The sequence below is a fragment of the Phoxinus phoxinus genome, assembly GCF_949152265.1.
Source record: "Phoxinus phoxinus genome assembly, chromosome: 15".
NCBI lineage: Eukaryota > Metazoa > Chordata > Actinopteri > Cypriniformes > Leuciscidae > Phoxinus > Phoxinus phoxinus.
The window spans coordinates 14,341,880-14,362,116 of NC_136890.1; the positions used below are offsets into that span (position 1 = coordinate 14,341,880).

A 20,237-nucleotide genomic window follows, 5' to 3' on the forward strand; every position below is an offset into this window, starting at 1 on the left:
TGAAAAGGGAAGTTGTTTTTCAAATCCCCCCCAAAAACAAATGTAAATGTGCTTGAAACATGAAATGTAAAATGTTGCTTGAAGCAGGGAACAATTTAAAGTCAATGTGAAGTGCCATTTGCAATCTGTTTTAGTTACATAATCTTAGATATTCCCTAGTGGGAAATATTAAGACATTTTCAAATAGTCAATTTTGATTTCACATTGATTTAAATAATGAACCGGAACACAAATTGACATTTAATAATCACAATGCAGTACAGTCCAGTGAAAATCTTTCTTAGCACTTTTATTTAAGTATCACAAGTAACTAAGAACATTTAACTCGTTTATTAATTCTATATTAAAGAAACAGCAACTGACCAAAAGAAAAAGTTATTTTTTGTTAAGAAAAATAAACGTATCTGAATAGGCATTTACACAGGCATTAAAGACATGTCAGACGTAACTGGTTAAACAAGGATGTAATGAATCTGAATATAGATCTAAATGTTACATGTAACATCCCTTATAATCTAAAATATAATACCACAAAAAGAGAGGCTGGTATTGCTGTGGTGCAGCTGATGCTTGTCAGCGCTATATGCAATGTGCCATGATGCAACTTCTAATCAGGTTTATCATACACATTAATAATGGCTACAAAATATGGGTAGATCATTTGTTTGGGTCATCACTCTGAAGTGAGGTGACTTAAGGTTTTACGACTTACGTTAATTCAAGTACTAACAACAACTCTAGTGCATTAAAAGACAGAAATGCACCGTTTGGCACCCAAATCATCCCTCTTTTTTACACCGTGCATAATTTTAGAAGTTACGGTTACTTTTCACATACATAAAATGTACATTTTCAAATGTTATCGATTTAAATCAGTAATATTATACCTGTTTATGGTCCAACTTTTCAATTATGACATTTACCCCCTACACTCAAGTATTTGGTGCACACAACTAAAAAGTTCCATCCTCTGTTTGTCACCACTTGCGCTGGTTTTCCAGTCACATATTAAAAAAAACAGCAAATGCCGCTTATAATTTGTTGAATGGTACCACTGTCAAGTTATCAGGAGGTACAATGTTACTTGTAGGAAAAGCTTTGTTCAAAAATCCAAAAAGCTTCACAATACAAACAGGAAACAAAGGCCCATTCACATGTTGCAAAGGAAATAAGAGAGCAATAGGAACATTCGGATACTTCCATCCTGAGTTATGGTGCATGATAATGAGTAATATATTGTTTTCTTTTGAGTTTCTCACAGTGCTTGCATGTGACCTGCGAGCAGAATGTCTTCAAAGCTGTAGGACATCAAGTCAAGGCTGTGCGGTGTTGTGGTTGAACAATTGCATATTATTACAGAGCCTCTTAGAAGAGCTTGTGGAATGTTTTTTTACTGAAGCATTTAGTGACAAAAGCCATTGTGGCCCATCGTCTGAAGTCTTCCTCAAACGTCGTGAAAAATCAAGCAGAGAATTGATCTTCCTCGCCAATTCGATGTGAAGACGGGCACTTGCTGGGTTGCGTCCTCCTCACCGAATCCTAATGCAGTCTTGCAGGTGGAACAGGACGTATTCCCAGAAGTATTAAGACTTGAAAACATGCACAGCCCTGATAACGTATTGTCTGCATATAGGGCATTCGCTCATGCGCTTCCCGCATTTAGTGCAGGTGACCATGTGACCGCACTCCAGCAGTACACAGTCAATGACGGCGTCCATGCAGATGCGACACAGGCTGTCGTCATTTGATAACTGGGCCCTGCAACTATCTGCAGTGAGAGAGAGGAAAAAGAGATGAGCCATTAAACCATCTGCAAATCCATTTGTAAGAACATAATTTTTAGTTTATCAATTCTAACCCAGACAGCAACATAGTGTCGGCCCAGATCCGGCCCACATGCACCAGATGTGGCCCGGATCTGGGCCGACACTATGTTGCTGTCTGGGGAAGAACCAATCACAACCACAGATGGCCAACACTCAAGATCCCTCCAACTAGTGATGCACCGGAATCGAATGGCAATCAAAATAATAGACCGAAACAGAATTTTTTTTTTTTTAACTGCATTTTTCAGCCTTGGCGGGTCTAAATCAGAGCCTAAAAACAGTTAACTGTGTCTTCAATGACACAGAACAGGTTTTTCAATGTAAACACTCTCTAAATAGACATCCTTAATTGTTGTGCTCACATCTTTTGCAGTGTCTCATGCACGACAAGGAAGAAAGGGGCCCGTGTTTTTCCATTCTACTGCTCTACTTTTCCATTGTTTTTCAATATAAACGCGCTAAAGTAGGCGAACGTCTTTAACCGCTGCGCTTATGTCTTTTGCAGCGTCTTGCGCATGACACTGCATAAAAGCACCGTTTATGTTAAAAGAAGTTTTAAAATGCGCATCTGTAGACCTTGCGCTTTGACTCATTCCACTGACCTGCGTCTTTTTAACAGCCAAAATAACATGTTCTGTTTGATCCGGCCCTATGACTGATTTATTTCCTGTGAACTACACCATGAACAGCACACCCAGTTCAATTACAAAATTACCCAAAACCAATTACCCAAACTTTATTTTCCCGTTTCGGTAAAAACATTAATTTCAGTGCATCACTACATCTCACTGTGCAGTTTATATAAACTCTAGCCATACAAAATAATACTTGATGAGGGGCATGGATGAAATGGGATAATGGGGGTAAACCGTCACATAAGATACATTTTTATGACCACAAACCCTACCAATAAAATTTGTATTACAGTATAATCATGTATGGCAGTGTAAACAATGGCACTTTACATTTTTCATTTTCTTTTTTCTTTGAGAATACATGCTATCTGGCAGTGGCCATGCAGGGAGGGGGTTGAAGTGCAATGACATCACAAACTGCAGTGCACTGGTGGGTGTGACCAGGGAGCATTTCCACCAATCACAAGCCTTACCTCCGATTCCACCATTGCAGATTGGAGGGGGATAAGCTACCACTTAAGTGGGAGGAGCAAAGCACAGCTATTAGACTCAGCTAGGAGTTATTATTAGTTAAACAATTTAATTTACTGTGTAAGCTGGGCAGATCATTAATGAAATCAACCTTAAAAACAAAACAAAAAAGCATTTTCACTCTTTTAATGACATTTTTTTATTCAAACTGTGAGGTGAAATCATTTCTTACCTGCAGTGATGGGGTTGCTCACATTTTCCACTGAAAAAAAAAAAAAAGCATGCTTTTATAAAAAGGAATATACATATATTTCAGAGTCTTTTTAAAGAATTTTTAATAAAACTATTAACACTATTCTCGATTCTCTCACAATTGGTAGGTATGGCAAACGTTTATTTTTAGACTGTTGCTTTATTTATGAAGCAGTGTTAGTGCAGAGCAGTGTTAGCACTCACTAGATTTGCGATTGTCCTCGTTCTCCCGGTAAAGCCTCCTGACGCGCTCCACCAGCTCCCACTTCTCACAGCAGCCGGAGAAGCTCACGAAGTTCCTCGCAAGGATCTCCTTCAGCTGCCTGACGGTCAACTGCTCCACGTCACCAAGGGAGGACAGATCTGACAGAGAAGCTCTCGCCCGCCGCCGCGTCTGAGGACTAACCTGATGGTGACGGGACATTCTAGTCATGTTATATAATCTTTAACCCTCATATTGTCCGTTCAGAGTCAGACTCCATTTGATGTTTCCCTCAAAAGCATTGTTCCCTTCCTCTCACTGGCATGAGATTTTGTGACTTTTGTTTCATTCTCGATCAAAACACAAAAAACTGAAACATTGGAAATGAACAGGAAAGGCGAAAAAGTATGTTTTTTTTTATATATATATATATATATGTATTTTTTTTTAAAATCAATAAATCCAGCATTAATCTGAATTTTTATACAGAAATTAAGCCCTGGAGCTAAAGCAAGAATGCAATGTGGCACAAACATTCTCTCACACTCACACAGACGTGTGAATGCAACAGGCCGTATATTTGTATAATATTTGGCAAACAAAATCAGCCACAAATGCAGATATGAAGGGGTGAGACCTAACACATACACAAATACACATGCACACACACAAACACTTTCGCATACACACACACACACCTCATTTTATTTCTGCTTATTGCTATTGGTTTTATTTACATTTTTTTTAATATAATTTCTTATTCTAAAGGTAATGATTACATTTAGTTTATTGAAATAAATAATTTGTGAATACAATTTGACTATTAAGTTTTTTTGTGGCATTTGCGTTATATTTGTACAATTTTGTGTGGTATTATTGCAAAAACAAACACTTGTTTTCGGTCTAACCAGCAGATGACACCTAGATCTATATCCAGAAACTAATTTTAATTTAGATCATCATTAAAGTATTATTTTTTTCAGAGAATTTTAACATTTCATATGCAAGCTAATGGTGTAGAGTAATTTTGTGGTAAGTGGGTAAAAAAAGTACAAAAATAAATGCCAATTCAAAATATGAATACTTTATTAAATAACACTGAATGTAACAGATAAATGTGATGCTTTTTTACTAACTAATTTACTTGAATTGACATTTTAATTGTGTTTTAGTCAAATGTGTGGAGATGATATTCTTCTTCTGACCAGCCCAAGAAAGTATGTATTACAGTTCTTGACAATGATAGTCCTTTCAATTACCAGTAAGAATATGAACTTACCTCAGGCGTGTGCTCTGCCTGGTCGAGGTTAAGGAGTGAGACTGAAGTGGAGTCCTCAACATCCTATCAACAAGGAATGTTTACACAGAAAGAATAGAATTAGTCATCCACGTTAAGAACAGCTTTACAAAGGATTCACCATTGACTGCCACAAGAAAACAAGTCAGCCACGTATCTTTGTTACCACATCATTCAACCCTCTTGTTAATAGTGGTATAAATGGAACGAAGTACACTTTAATCCAATGCCAAAACTGTGCAAACCAGTTTATTTTTGCACAGGCATTTTGAACAAAGATTTGTGCACATCAGTGCATTCTGGGTAGGATTGCATCAGCCATGCATAAGTTCTTAGGAACGTAAAGTCCACACTACAGGCACAGTAACTACTAGCTAGTTTGTAATGAACTCTGCACTTTATTTGGTTGCACCATTTGTTCAAGGTAGCTAGTAAGTATTAAGTTCTCTGTAAAGTAATGCTTGTAAAAACTAATATGGCATTTATCCTCAATGATCCAATAGCAGCCTTCAAATTCATGAGCAGAAGTTGTTGAAATGCTGGGCATTTCTGTTTATTCTTGATTTTAACTTATTTTGGCTCATGTAGCTCATGGTCAGAACCAATACAGTTGGCTGCTTCATCTTTCAATCAACTAAAGTATCTCTGCAAATTCAATTACACTGTGCCTTGTTTACAAAACTAAATGCTCTGAACAAACATGTCCCCGATGCGATCCGGGACATGAAGCGATGCGATCCTGAAGACGCAAAAAAGCGGTTTAAACTGGACATGCGCTGGTCAAAGCGAACATTCTTTCACTCTTCCATTTGTTGTCGACAGACTCAAGCGCCGGGAGTATGTCAGAAACTGAATGTGCATCTGTATACTGTATCCAATGTAGACAGCAACAGTGAATAGTGAATATAGTGGGTCCTATTTGCTTTTGACGCAATGCAAATATCAGCCGATAAAAAAACGAACGCCAGTGGCCGTTATGATGCAATATAACCATTCGTCGATCTCTTGCTCTGGAGGCAGTGATATGCAAATGTATTTGCCTGTGTGACGTCACAGATCCCGCAATATCAAAACAAGCTGTTTTTGGAGCTTGATTAAATAAATGCTTTGGTTATAATGAGATGTGTTAAGACCATATGTCAAAAGATTATGACCCCTTTAAAAAGGATTATGCTATAATGGTCACATGACCTCATCATATTGCACATTTAATTTAATGGTACCTGTATCTTGGGGGAAAAAATATAATTTTGCACTTTTAATCCAACAAATACACTAATTACAAGAGTAGATAAATACAATATAACAAAGTTACGCAAAGTAAGGTCTAACAGTAGTATTCATTTCATTTACAGAAATTCAGTAATTAAATTTAAATAACACTATAGTGTTCACTGTATAAATTTAATATAGATTATTCTTTGTTAAAACAGTTTGAATGTAGTTGTAGTTTGAATAACATTAATGACATTATGTCAACAGCAGGTATTTATAGGCTGCTGTCACTTTAAGGCCTAATGCACGGATCCATTATAATGATACACATCCGTTTTCCTTCTCAACTGTTTAAGTTCACTTAAGACATAATCGACTGTCTACTTGCCGAGGTATTTTGACTATTTTGTGTTATTCCAAATAGCCATGCTCACAGATTAGAAATCACGTGGACACACCTGATTGGACTCGGAGCTGTTGCTCCTACTGATTGGTTCTCCTTGAGTTGGAGAGAGAGCTGAGAGAGGGGAAGTGGGCTCTTCAATTGAAGGGGGTGGGCTATACAGGGGGCGTGACGGCAGAGAAGGCGTGTCTGGATCATCCTCACTTTCGCCACCTTGATGGCAAAGCACCAAGTCCACAAGATCCTCTTTCTCCCTAAGGATTCAAAGCATTCAAACAATGATAATGTCATAGTATACCCAATTATTAATAATGCTCACATACTGTTGCCTGTGTGAAAGTACCTGCAGGTATCAGTGTTAATATTGCGTAACGTAAGGTACTGCCGCAAGTCCTTGACACGCAAGCGCATGAGCTGTGGACGCTGGAATGAAGTGCCCTTCAGCAGCTGACAAGTTTTGCATCTGCGCTGGTTTTCCTGAAGTGCTGAGCACAGCGAGCAAAAACTCTTCTTACAGTCACAACAGATGTGCTACGGTGGAGAAAAAAGAGGGAATTTGTGCTTAATCAAAAGGACAAAATGCAAGGCTTTGATAAAATTACAGTCTCTCAGTCATCTCAAACGAAAGAGGAGACATGAAGATTGTGGATTATTGCCTAACTCTACTATATATTTTAATAATGTCAGAAGGTACTTACTACCCTTGTAAAAAAAATAAGTGTGCTTAATTGTACTGAATGTGCATTTGTCGTGTACTTCAAATCTTAAAAGTATATATTTGAAAAAAATTGACTTGCAGATAATAATGTTCAAGAAGTTAAAGGCCACGTATGTGTACACTTTCATTACGGTTTCTTACCACACTTAAAATCTGCACTTTGTAAGAAGTAAAAATTAGAACTTACTTAAAATAGCATTTTAAGCTTTAAAGTACACTTATTTTGATGTCACTTATTTGAAATGCTTGTCAGTACATTTTATCCATATTTTAAAGACAACAGAATTATGAAATTACTTACAAAGAAGTCCTACTTAATTGCATTTAATATAAAACTATGATACATTTTTATTTAATTGCAAATAACTTGCAATTAAGTGTCTGAAAACATTACATTCAGTTTGCACTTAAGCATGTTCTATTAAAGTATATCATTAAAAAATAAGTCACCTTTTTAAAAGTCATCTTTTTCTAAACTGTACTTCTTTTTCACAAAGATAAAGGCCCCATGGAATCAAAATGAGAGATTTGTGCATTTTACTCTATGTATATTAAATTTAAAGTCCTCAATATGTAGAAAAAAACAAGGTGGAGCAGTGCAAGTGATCTATTTTGTAAAATATTAAAAATATAAAATATAGAGTCAAATATTTTATGGCTTAAATGAGAAATTGTATGTATAATGTATTTGTCGGCTGGATGATTAACATAATCTTGAGTCTAGAAACAAAGTTGAATTGAATATATGCCACTCTACCTATAAAATTAACCAAATAAACTTTTCAGTAGATTTTAAAAAGATTTTTCACTCTTCGTCTTCTGGGAAAATGGGCAAAAAAATATTGAAGACGCATCTTGCACTCAGGCGAATATAAAAATGTGTGTCCCCTACCTTAATAGCACCACCCAGCTATATTTGTCCGGCTGTGATTTACTGTAAATTTTGTTTTACACGTACAAGCCGTCAACATGATCCCAACTTACAGATTCAGTAGGAAATACATCAACATCAAAAAGAAATTTGTGTTTGTGCAGCCATTTCATGGGGTCTTTAATCTGATAAATGCTTTTAGATTTAATGTGCGGAACAAATTAGATTGTATGGCAATGGCAGGTGTGCAGGTCTACCTACCCTTCTCCTAAAGACAGAGAAGGCTTGTCTACAGGCCTGACACACCAGGCTGGTGTTGGTGGAGTTGGTAGGTGGGTATGTGGAGTATCCCGCAGTGGGAGCGAAACGAAACGGCCCCGCACCTGCCCCGAAACCTGGCTGCTGCCCTCTCACGGCCCCGGTACCCATCACTTCATTCAGCAGACCACAGCATGATGCCCACATGGACGAGGCCCCCGCCTGCACGGAAAACAATCACAAGAGACTTTAAAAGGGTTTCAAACCTTTGAGGTTGTATTAAGACTAGTGCTGTAAATATATATATATATATATATATATTACATGTGTCAGGTGTGGATGCATCTAAATAGGTCCTCTTTTATGTCTTATTATGCTGGAATGGTTTAAAAGCACTTGAATAAATGATTGGCTGATCATAGGATAGGGCCAATATGCAGACCATCCTCAGTCGGTCGCTCTCTCGCTGTGTGGAGCTGGTGAGTGAAACCCAGATAGTTTGATCATCACGTACTGCAATGCATGCTGGGTTAATTGCATTAAATGGTCAAGGTCTGGTTGAGTTGCAGTAGTAGGGTGTTGAAATTAGCATTTATGCGCAGTAATTCGCAACGGGAGTAACAAACATGCTCAAAGCAGTTGATCAATCACAACACATTGGTCCAGCCAGCCAATCAGAGCACATTGTGCTTTCCGACAGGGAGGCGTCATAAGCTAAGTTTCCATCCACCACTTGTCGAATTATCTGAAGTTCGGAAAAAAAACCTCATGCGAATAAAGCTGGTGAAAGTGTGTTTCCATCCAACGGCTTTAAAGCAAATAAAAACCTGTGCGTAATGACGTCACATGCTGTTTTGCGATCAAATTGGTATATCGAATTGATTTGAGACATTTTAAAGTGTTTCTATTCATTTTCGCACTGAATAGCATAAAATTCAAGCCAACATTTGCGAACAAAGTTTTGCTAGACAAAATGCAATTCATTATTTATTCTGCAAATAACGTTTCCATCAGCGTTTATCGCATAAGCCGTATATCGATCAAGATAAAATTCGATGAGACCGAACGCATTTCATTTGAGTCGATATTCATGAAATTCAATCGAATTTTACTGTTTCCATAAGGCATTTTTCATTCCATATCACTTAATTCGGATAAAAACGTGTGGATGGAAACATAGCTATGGACGTTTGGTCGTGACGAAACTTCAACTCAAACTAGCGCACGACCTCAACGTCATCGTTCTCAGCCACTCCCTCTGTTTGCTGATTGGACCTGTAAAAAATTGACCGGAGAAAACCCAAGAATATACCACAAACCCAGACGTAGTACTGAAGGAAAATTTAAATTGAGCGGAAGTGCGTAGGAGGCCGGAGCCAGGCTATAATAGGTCCCCTTTAAACAGAAAGTATTAATCACTGAAATGAACATGTTATTTTTGACAGCCCTTAAGTCACATCTAACATGTAGATAATTGCCATTGTGAGAGTGACACTGACTTGTGCATGATATAACAATGGTAAGTCGGAGCTGCTGTGCATTATTTCCCCATTCAGAATGTCCTGCCCAGAAATAGTTCCAATTGACTGGGATCAATCTCATTACAGATGGATGGGAACAGGGCTAAGCCATTACAAGGGATTAGTGTGCTTTAAATGACTTCTGACTGCAGCAAGTGCTCTTAGGCACACTCAACAGAGAGTAACCATGGCGTTTTAATTTTCATGGGGAGCCAACAGGATAATCAACTCCCAATTGTCATTGTGTGACACAGTGAAGGATCGGTCCTGTTGCTGGGTCTCGCCTCCCAAATAATGAAAACATGAGAACAGAAGAGTTAAAAACAAACAAACACATTACTTATCATTGCATCTAACAACTGAATACTGAGATGCACTACACAAATTATATAACTCCTGGATGTTGATATATATACACACACATATATAAAGGCATGAAAGATTTAATCAATCCACAGAATCACACATATATATCACACAGAATCACATATAATGCATGAAACGCTAAACTGGAAATCAGCTGTTACTTATCGAGCTGATAGCAAATATAGCAGATTATTACTGCTAGCATGATGCACAGCCAACAGAGAAACAAGTTCAAAAACTAAACAAGCATTATGAGAAATGACTGTACCTTCATAGCAGCTCAAAGACACCACGGGAAGTCACCCAGCTGTATGTAAAGGCAGCCTGGCCATTGCTCACAAACGGCTAACGTTAACTCTTCATTTCACAGTCGCTGTCAACAGCCGCACCAGGAAGATCGCGATGTGACCGTGAAGAAAGCGGTTTCAGCCAATCACAGTGGTGGATATCCTGTGACGCAATACCAACCAGCCAATCATCTCGTACCTCTAGTAGTGCAGCGGAAGTTTGTGCATTTCCATTTAGTTTCTCAATTCTCATATTCTGCAGTTTATTACACTTCATGCAATGGAATTATTTGTTTCATTTGCTTTCGTGATTTTAGCATGATATCTTAACCCCATACTAACTAGTTCGCATCCTAGAGCCTTATTATTTGTTGGACAGAATTATTATATGAGCGGAAAGTTAGCGTTATACTTATCACCATACAAAGTGATATTACAACATAAACAGTATTTATTGTGGTGTATCACTTATTAACACTTATTTTAAGGAATGTTTATTAACATATTATTTTACTCGGATACTGAATAATTAATGAGTGTCACCTGAGTCACAGGTCACTGTTGCTGTTCCAACAGATGACAATCCATAATTGATCATTAGTTTTAAACTTTACGTTTAAAGCTTAGCTGTATAATCAGATTCAGAATTGTTGTTTAGTGGTATACGCTATGTGTTGTCAAAGTGTAAGCTAGATGTTGGTGAACCTCTTTAGTCTTTGTGGATAGTTTTTTTTTAAATCCCCAGAATTATCATGTCCCCTTCAGGTTGTGCTTATGTACAAATGTGAAGGGTAACTGTATTTTGAACAATGTAGGCATAGTCATAAAATCCACTGACATGAAAACAATATTATTTGATATAAAAAGAGGTGAAAAAGATGTACAATTCATTGGACATAATAAACACAAGCACATTAATTTGAAAAAAATATCCTATAAACAATTTTTTCTTACAATTTTTTCATGTATATTAATAATTTACATATAGTTAGTTTTTTTTTTATATTATTATTATTAATGTAATACCATGGCATGGGCATGGCATGTAAATATTAAATATTTGCGACCCCTACTGTATGCATAAAATATTTGCGGGCATCGATTTAACGATTAAACGTAGACTAAACTTATTTGTCTTATGAATATTGATAATTAGCTGAAAACCTGTGAAATTATCATTAACTCTGTGTTGGAATATACAGTACACGTTGTTAAGGAATCGGAATCGATTTATCAGCACTCTGCAGCGCGTACTAAAACGAGTGGTGTATTTTCACTAAATCTATTGAACCGTTTTGCAAAGCTGATTTATATTTTAACGATTTAGCATAATCGGGTTGAATGTCTCGAGTGTCACTGAACTGAAACCCGTCTTTTTCAAAGACACCCGACTCGTAACGGACTCATTGAAACGAATTGTTCACAAGAACCGATACAAAGAACTGATCATTAAAACATAATCGATTCGTCTGTGCTCCACATTGCGTCCTGAAACGTAAACGGAACTGGAGGGTATTTTGAAGAGAAGTCTCCGGCTGATTGTCAGCAAATGATCCATGTGAATATATTCGAATATGTCGATGTTTGAATAATAACCTAACGCATCAAACAAAGTGGTTATGATTATAACGTTTGATGTTCACACTGAAGAAAGGCTTCAAATCGCTATGACTGCATTGAAACACAGTTGCTATTTTACCGTATTATCAAAAAATAATGTAAGCTAGCTTACCACATAACAGCATAGTTGTTGTTTTTTCTATTAAATTAGAGTATTTACTGCACCGATATACTTCATTTTATTGATATTTAAGGAATATAAGTCCCGAGAGGCAATGGCCAGTGTGCATGAAAGTCTGTATTTCAACCCCATGATGACAAATGGGGTTGTTCATGCCAATATCTTCGGTATAAAGGATTGGGTCACTCCATACAAGATCGCAGTGTTAGCTTTACTGTATGAGATGTCCACAACCAAACCAATGGCACTTCTAGACAGAAGACGACTGAACAAACTCATCCTGCCTTTACAACAGGTATGTAGCATTGCAGGGATGTTTATGTCTACCCTGTATGACCCTTAAAAAATAATGTAATGTTTATGCACTTAATTTTCTAGATTAAACCGTACTGTGCATTTTTTATTTGTGTTTGTGATGACCAGGGTGCAGATTTGACCCTGGAGCAGTTTGTGAAGATATTAGAGGAGTGCTGTCCTCGCATGGTCAATGCTGTTAAACTCAAGTAGGCATCTTCTCTTTCTAAAGAACTTTTCTACCTGGGTAACTTTTTATGTATTAATCGTATATATAATTGTCACCTTCTGTTTTTCAGGTTGTTGTTAATGGCTAGTGGAGAGTTGCAGGACATGGAGCACTTTTTTACTATCCTGCCTAATGCTTTCAGTGACTCGGAGGCATTCAAAACTAGCGTTGTTGGTACGTATAATGTGTTTTTATCAGGGCCGTAACAAAAATGACCATCAAATATTGCCCAATTTAAACGGTCAGTTCACCCAAAAATGAATATTTCTGTCATTATTTACTCAGCCTCATGTCATTCCAAACGTGTAAGCCTTTCATTTATCTTTGGAACACATGAAGATATTTTTAATGAAATCAGAGATATTTCTGTCCCTATGATCATCCTCATGCTAGGAATCACCCACCCTAAAATTTAAAAGACAATTCTATATTTTTAAGTATAAGTACCTAATTAATACTGTGTAAATATTAGTATTATAAATGTCAATTATGTTACATTGCGGTTTTTCTATTCTCTGTAGTATGGTTAAATGTATTATTTAAATCAAGTTATTTTTAAATGACTATTTTACAAATGTTATTTATTTCAATTAAATGTTATTTATTTTAATCGAAATGTATTAATTGTAATCAATGTATTATTTTAATCAAATTTATTTATTTAGTTAATTTGTTTAATTTTTATTTATTTATAATATATATCTTTTTGAACTGCTTTTCTTTAAACTTTTCCACCATTTGTCCACCTATTAACCCATTTTAACTGAAGAATCATATTATGTAAAATGTGTCAGATGAGATCATGTTCTCCATTGAAGTACATTGATCACTTTCTAACAGTATAAAAGATGTGGAATACAAAATATCATGATTTTTTTCTTCTTCTCAAGTTAGAAAACATCTGTGATTCATGTGACACAGATTCATCTGTGAGTCTGACTCTAAACCTTTAATCTCTTTGTGTTTGTAGGTCTGTTCATGCGTCAGATGCTGCTGGCCTACAATAAACTGTCCTTCAGTCAGGTGTATAAACTGTACAAGTCCCTGCAGCAATACTGCAATCTTGGAAATCAGCTCGAGATTTCGGCTCTGCCCACAGAAGACATGGAGCTGACCAGCAATGAAGACCCCAGCGCCGACCGCATAGACAAAGATGAGCTGGACACTCCATCTCTACACCAGTCCGAACTGAGGTCAGAGGGAATCATGTGTTTTCATGGAATTCACCAAAAATCAACACTTTAAAAAACCCGAAAAGAGTCAGGTTAAAAATGTATTGTATCCTGTCTTTTATTGTAGCTGGTCAAAGACTAAAATATGAAATGCATGAGAACTTTGCTGTTTCTTCATCCACATCCACAAGGATGTTTTGGGTTGTTAGGTTTTTTTTGGGGATCTCATGCACTTGACTCTTGCAGGACTGAAAAGAGGAGCAAGAAACCCATTTTACCCTCACAAGGGGTTGAGAATCAGACATAACAATAGGTAGAGATTATTTACACAAAGTACAAACAGCAATAAATACTACTTACACCAAGTACAAATATTTTTAGATATATTCTGTTCATACTCAGCTTTAGTTATTTGCAAAATAACTCCGCTTTAATGTGCAAAAAGTTACTACTTTTAATTCTTAAAAAGTTAAGAATTCATGATATTTTTTGTGTCAATTCAGCGCATTTTGCAAATAAAATGATGTGTCAAATTGGTTATTTTCTGTTTTCATCAGATCTGATGAGACCCAAGGTCCTTCATCTCAGAAACAAGCAGAATACTTCCTTGCACGACAGGTTTGTTATAAACTAGAAGAGATGTGGCTTTAATAAACACAGCTGTCTTTGATTCCTTTTGCCCTGTATGATTGCCATCTTGTTTTTTCCCAGGCGTACCTCCTTAAGAACGATGAAAACAAGGCCATGTCGCCAGCTAAGTTACAGGACGAGCTCAACAACATTCTCAAATTTAATCCTGATTTTGCCGAAGCTGTAAGCTGAACTCCTTCCTTTCAAGAAACAGATGATGAATCTCTTTTCACTGTAACTGAGCCTCTCTCTGTCTCTCCACAGCATTACCTCAGCTATCTGAACAGTATGCGAGTGCAGGACATCTTCATCTCCACTCACAGCCTCCTGCACTACTTCGACCGCCTCATTCTTTCCGGTGGAGAGGGGAAGAGCAATGGAGATGAAGGCTATGGCCGCAGTTTACGATACGCTGTCCTTAATCTGGCAACCTTGCACTGTCGTTTTGGACACTAGTGAGTATTAGTTGTCTAGATTATGTTTTTGAGCACTACATTGTGTCAGGAGCATTTTATTTTGGCTGCAAAAATCGGAATTTTAGCCTCTGAGTCTGAACTGAACTGTTGTTATATGACTAAAGCTGATTTCTATGGTTGTGTTTGTGCAGTCAACAGGCTGATCTGGCTCTGCAGGAAGCCATCCGCATCGCACAGGAAGCAAATGACCATGTGTGTCTCCAGCACTGTCTGGTAAGAACAGTTTCTCTCATTCCTAAATTTGAAAGGTTATTAGAATTATCATAAACATATGCAAACTCTACTTTACCTTTATGACCTTTCAGTGACATGCGCTTGTCTCAGTTTGAAGTGTTTGTGTGTGTTTTCAACATTAATACTAATAAGAAATGTTTTATTTCAATTACTACCCCATTTCCATAAAAGTTGGGACATTTTGTAAAACTTGTGGTCTGTTCATTCTCTTGTAACTTCATTTAACTGAGAAAAGTACAGAGAAAAGATTTCCAATGTTTTCACTGACCAATTTAAATTTGTTTTGTTTTTGTAAATATAATCAATGGTTGATTTCTTTGTACTTTTATCCGTTAAATAAAGGTACTATCCGTCCTAAATAGTATTCGAAAGTAGAATTAGTACGTCCCAAATCGTAGTGTGTTGAAATGAGTGTTCCAAAGTCAAGTCAAGTCAAGTCATCTTCATTTATATAGCGCTTTTAACAATGTAGATTGTTTCAAAGCTGCTTTACAGAGATAAACGTATAATTTAAGGTAACAGATTGTTTTGGCTTTATAGCGGTTCTTGAATGGTAAATGGACTGCATTTATATAGCGCTTTCACAGACCCAATGGCCACCAAAGCGCTTTACATGTTGCCTCACATCTACCCATTCATACACCTACGGCGGTGTCAGCCATACAAGGCGCCATCCAGCTCGTTGGGAGCAGCTGGGGTTAGGTGTCTTGCTCATGGACACCTCGACATTTGGTCAGGTGGAACCGGGGATTGAACCACCAACCTTCCAGTTTGTAGACAACCTACATGAACCACTGAGTCACTGCCGCCCAAAGACACCGGATGGTCTACTATTTGCGGTCAGAATCCGAAGTGCAGATCGATGCGCACTCTAACAGCTGATATTTCCCATAACCCATCGCGCGTTGGACGAGGATTCGGTTAGAACTACAAAAAAAAAAAACTACAGACATGGAGGACGCGCGAGTCCGGCGGTTTTGTAGAGAGGTTTAGATAAAGGGGTTTGAGTGATTAATTATCAGTGTCTAACCTGACGAAAATGTATTTATTCAATGTTGTCTACATTATATTGCATCCACAACTTTTGTGAAGACACGTTTAGCCATTAACTTTTAAATGCATCATTACATTGAAATTGCAAACACATGAGGAGTGTCTCCGTATTAAAGACCCGCGACTGGCAGATGAACGTGCTACTACATTTCTCTCCGAAACGGTAGGAAATTAAATTAGATTGAATGGAGGATTTTAACTGTGACAAGATGATTGACAGGTCAGTTTACGGTGACAGGATGCACGCGACAGACCTGTCCGCTAAAGATGACCAAGTAGTATGTCTCAAAGCTTGCCAACTCAAAAGTATGTACTTTTTCTTCACAAAAAGAGTACATACTTTTAGGGCGTAATATAAGTAGGCGAATTGGGATGTAGCCTTGGTGTGCATAAGAGACGTCTTTCAAAAACGTAAAAATCTTACAGATGATCAACCCTCTACAATGCGAGTAAATCACTCACATATGCTATAGTGATGTAAAGTCTGATTAATTTCCACGAACCTGTTCTTGCGGACAGTTTGTTTCAAAGCACCGGTTCAAAAAAGCCTTTAACCGGTTCGGGTGTCTGTAGAGGTTTGATGATAGTGTGTGTGTATGTATATTATGCTTAAAAGTGTCTACTGTATTCTTATTTTTTTCTCATTTGTGATTTTAGAGTTGGCTGTACACACTAGAACAGATGAAAGGATCTGATAGTGTGGTATTAACGGAAGACTCTGTGAAAATTGCAGCTCACTTTTGCCTCCCTGTAAGTAGCTCATTAAGATGGAACCATTTTAATGCCCTTATAATAGGGAAGTGCTTCGCATAACCGCAAGACATAATAAATGGCATCAAGCACATTAATTCAGCGCATATTAATCTCTTGCAAGGTTATTATACAATGAAATAAATAATGAATGCTCCCCATTGTGTTTTGCAGTATTTAGCTTCTCTAGGCATTCAGTCCCTGGTCCAGCAGGGAGCAAAACAGGGCATGCCTGCCAACAAGCTGCTGGACGCCCTGCGAGGAACCGACATCATGCACTGGAAGCAAAGCCTCTCTGAGCTGATAGAAATCAGCCTGGCACAGACCACCTCCATATGGAGAATGTATGGCAAAAGGTTAGATGACACAGATACCTTCTTTTTATGAAATTTAAAGGTGACATATTATGCCCCTTTTCACAAGATGTAATATAAATCTATGGTGTTAACCCCCCCCCCCCCCCCCCCCCCCGCCCCCAAACGCCCCCCTCACCCCCCAACGGCGTGAAAAAAACACGCCATGTGTGTCCCTTTAAATGCAAATGAGCTGCTTCTCCCCGCCTCGGTTTAGAAGACGGCCGGTCCTTTACACGAGCTTCGGGTACTCCGGCAATAACCAAACATGCGAATAATCTCACTCATCCAAAATCTCTTCCAAAGCTTCACTGAGAGACTCAGGAAGAGGTTGCGACTTTAAGATGCACCTGGACGTTTCTGAATACATTTATGTAGTTGTTGTGAAGTTACATTAATTCATCTCATCCACTTGCATGTACCGTCATGTTTAACTTTTACAAAAGTTGACACAGTTCTCTGAGGTCAGGTGAGTTGGTAGATGGACCGGGGACCCGATTTTAGCACTTAAACGGAAAAAAGTCCGATTTTCACGTCCCCTTTAAGAGAACTCTGAAATGAAATGAAATTTCTTTCAATCATATGTTAATATGTCTTCAAACAGACTGTAAAGAGCTCACACTTCCATTCTGCATTGATGTTAGTACTACATCTCATACAGTTGTGCAGGTTTTAATGTTTTGCGTTCTCTGCAGCACTATGGCACGGCAGCAGGCTCAGCTCCTGTTGAATATGAACAGTCTGGAGCCGGTGAACTTTAGTGTGCAGCAGAACAACACTGAGGCCTTTGCCGTCGCTCTCTGCCATCTGTCTGAACTCCATGCTGAGCAGGTACCTGACCTCTCTCACAAGTACATGCACACAAACGCTTCTTGGTGCATACGCTTGAATTCATGTATTGCTGTGTCAAAATGTATTGAATGCTAAATTGGCATGTTTCCCAGTTCCAGTTGTGATTCTTTTTTCCGTCCTCAGGGCCTTTATGCTGTTGTGACTGACATCATGAAACACTTGAAGCAGCAGTTTCCTCCCCATACCCAACATGCCAAAGTACTGCTGAACAAAATATAGGCTTCATCAAGCACAAATCAGCAGCAGCTATATTATTTTTCTCTCTCTTTCTCTTTTTAACAGCTCTGGATGCTATGCGATCTGAAAATTCAATTTGAAAAGGCTATGAATGATGGGAAATACCATTTGGCCGAACCTCATGTCACTGCTATCTCTGCGTTAAACAGCACTGAGGGGTTGTACAGGTAGATAACAGCACATATTATACTCTTCTTTTTTTTTTGTAGATTGACCTGTACAAGTGATTGTTAATGTCCTTGTCTGTTCAGGAAAGCCCAGCTGCTGAAAGCTCTGAATCAGACGTCTGAAGCCTCGAAGATTCTTCAGCAGCTGCAGCAGCAGTGTGAGAAGACTAAGAACACAGAGATGATCATCAGGTATGTCTTTATGAAAAGAAAAGTCTGAGGTCACATTGGAAATCTGGGATTCAAGATCTAATTGAAACCTGGAAATAAGTGATGATTTAGTGTTCAGAAAAAGGGAAGTCAGGCTGGAATCAAAATTGACTTGCTCTTTCTTACTGCTGCTGAAAATTCAGCTTTGTATTTATCGAATATATGCCGCCCATGAGCATAACTTGTTTAAAAAAAAAATAGTTTTTAACGTTCATCCGGTTGTGTGTGCATTTCAACCTTGAAATCTTTAATCAAACTGTCATAACTTGCTCTTCATGCATTATGACCCACTTCTCTCAGCTGACTTGTCCGAATCCTGAATCATTTTCACTATTGGACTTTTAGAGCTCACTGTATATTAAAAAAATCTTAATGACCCCACATTTTTTTAAGTGTATATTTGAAATCTTGTTGGAGCGGCAGTGTCCCCATGTCAGTTTTGAACTCTCCAGTGTGTTTGTGTGGCAGGGTGATGCTGGCCTCTGCAGAACTCCACTGGGACTCGTCTGGATTTGCGTCAGGTCTCCCGTTACTCTTACAGGCTCTTGCTATGTCACGCCAACACAACCTGCAGAGCTTGACCTCAGAGACGGTGTTACACCTGGCATTTACACAGGTACACCAACAAGAACCTTCCCAGTTTGTTGCTCAGACACCTGATAATGAATGACAAAAGCTCACAAAACATCTCCCACTTCCTTGATATCACCTAAGAATTCACTGAAGTGTTTAAGTACATCTGCGTGTTTACAAATATGAGTGTCTGATATTGATCATCTCTCTTCGTAGCTAATGTTGGGGATTCCTGAGCAGGCTCTTGCACTGGTGCAGGACGTGTTGGAGTCTGTTTTGGCTCACGGTTCTCTGATAGACAAGGGCAGAGCTCTGCTGCTGGCCGCTCGCTGTCAGATGACTTTAGCAGGAACTGCTGCACAGGAACACAGACTGACTGGTACTGCCTGAGTCCTGTTTGACACCCATCTCACTGTATTCAAGTCATACTTCATATGTTTAAGTGATGTATCTTTCTTTCCTGCAGCACTGGAACAAGCCGTGCACACTTTAGAGGAGGCGGCTGTGTATTTCTCTCGTCTTGACTGTAAAGAGCGTATGAGAGACATACATTATCTACAGGCACGCTTGCATCACACTCTCGGCAACGTCTCTCAACGCAACAAATACGCCATGCTCTTCCGCCTGCTGGATCAGGAGCTGCCGTCGTCCGGGATGACTGTGGTCAATCGTCTTTAGGAAACGTCTGCTATGGTGTTAATGGACGACACCAAACATTGTACCGTGTGCATACTGGAAATAAATTTTATTTTGTATGTGAAAACTTATTTCTGACCCTTTTTTTTTATACATGCAGGGATGGGGGAAGCAACTTTGCCAAAAAAAAAAAATGTGTCGTTCTCATTTAAAATATACAAAGTACCATACTACTATGATGTTTATTTTTTGGTCATGTACCATGGTATTCATTAAATACTTCAAATCGAATCTTAAAATAAAAGAGTA

The 20,237-nt window shown here is 38.2% G+C and overlaps 2 protein-coding genes across 6 annotated transcripts; one reads left to right on the forward strand and one right to left on the reverse strand.

Annotated features, from left to right (window-relative positions):
• Positions 1–268: 268 nt before the first annotated feature.
• On the reverse strand, positions 269–10,496 carry rnf34a (ring finger protein 34a). Of its 4 annotated transcripts, none has more exons than XM_079636651.1 (9): positions 10,303–10,493; positions 8,152–8,370; positions 6,645–6,832; positions 6,357–6,555; positions 4,666–4,728; positions 3,389–3,590; positions 3,165–3,194; positions 2,935–2,976; positions 269–1,768 (listed from the first exon to the last, which is right to left on the reverse strand). In XM_079636651.1, exons 1-9 carry the CDS (start codon positions 10,306–10,308, stop codon positions 1,584–1,586), a joined length of 1,134 nt encoding a protein of 377 aa, XP_079492777.1. In that variant the 5' UTR covers positions 10,309–10,493; the 3' UTR covers positions 269–1,583. The 4 variants fall into 4 exon arrangements, with proteins under 4 accessions (XP_079492777.1, XP_079492778.1, XP_079492776.1 ...); XM_079636652.1 differs by lacking the exon at positions 2,935–2,976 and adding an exon at positions 8,473–8,624 and having other exon boundaries at positions 10,303–10,428; XM_079636650.1 differs by lacking the exon at positions 10,303–10,493 and adding an exon at positions 8,473–8,624.
• Positions 10,497–11,804: 1,308 nt separating this feature from the next.
• anapc5 (anaphase promoting complex subunit 5) lies at positions 11,805–20,106 on the forward strand. Of its 2 annotated transcripts, XM_079637726.1 has the most exons (18): positions 11,805–12,039; positions 12,136–12,357; positions 12,486–12,565; positions 12,656–12,759; positions 13,556–13,778; positions 14,315–14,375; positions 14,469–14,570; positions 14,652–14,842; positions 14,995–15,076; positions 16,808–16,900; positions 17,075–17,256; positions 17,949–18,084; positions 18,229–18,303; positions 18,388–18,509; positions 18,594–18,701; positions 19,188–19,335; positions 19,509–19,671; positions 19,759–20,106. In XM_079637726.1, exons 1-18 carry the CDS (start codon positions 11,941–11,943, stop codon positions 19,968–19,970), a joined length of 2,403 nt encoding a protein of 800 aa, XP_079493852.1. In that variant the 5' UTR covers positions 11,805–11,940; the 3' UTR covers positions 19,971–20,106. The 2 variants fall into 2 exon arrangements, with proteins under 2 accessions (XP_079493852.1, XP_079493851.1); XM_079637725.1 differs by having other exon boundaries at positions 12,020–12,357.
• The last annotated feature ends 131 nt before the right edge of the window (positions 20,107–20,237 follow it).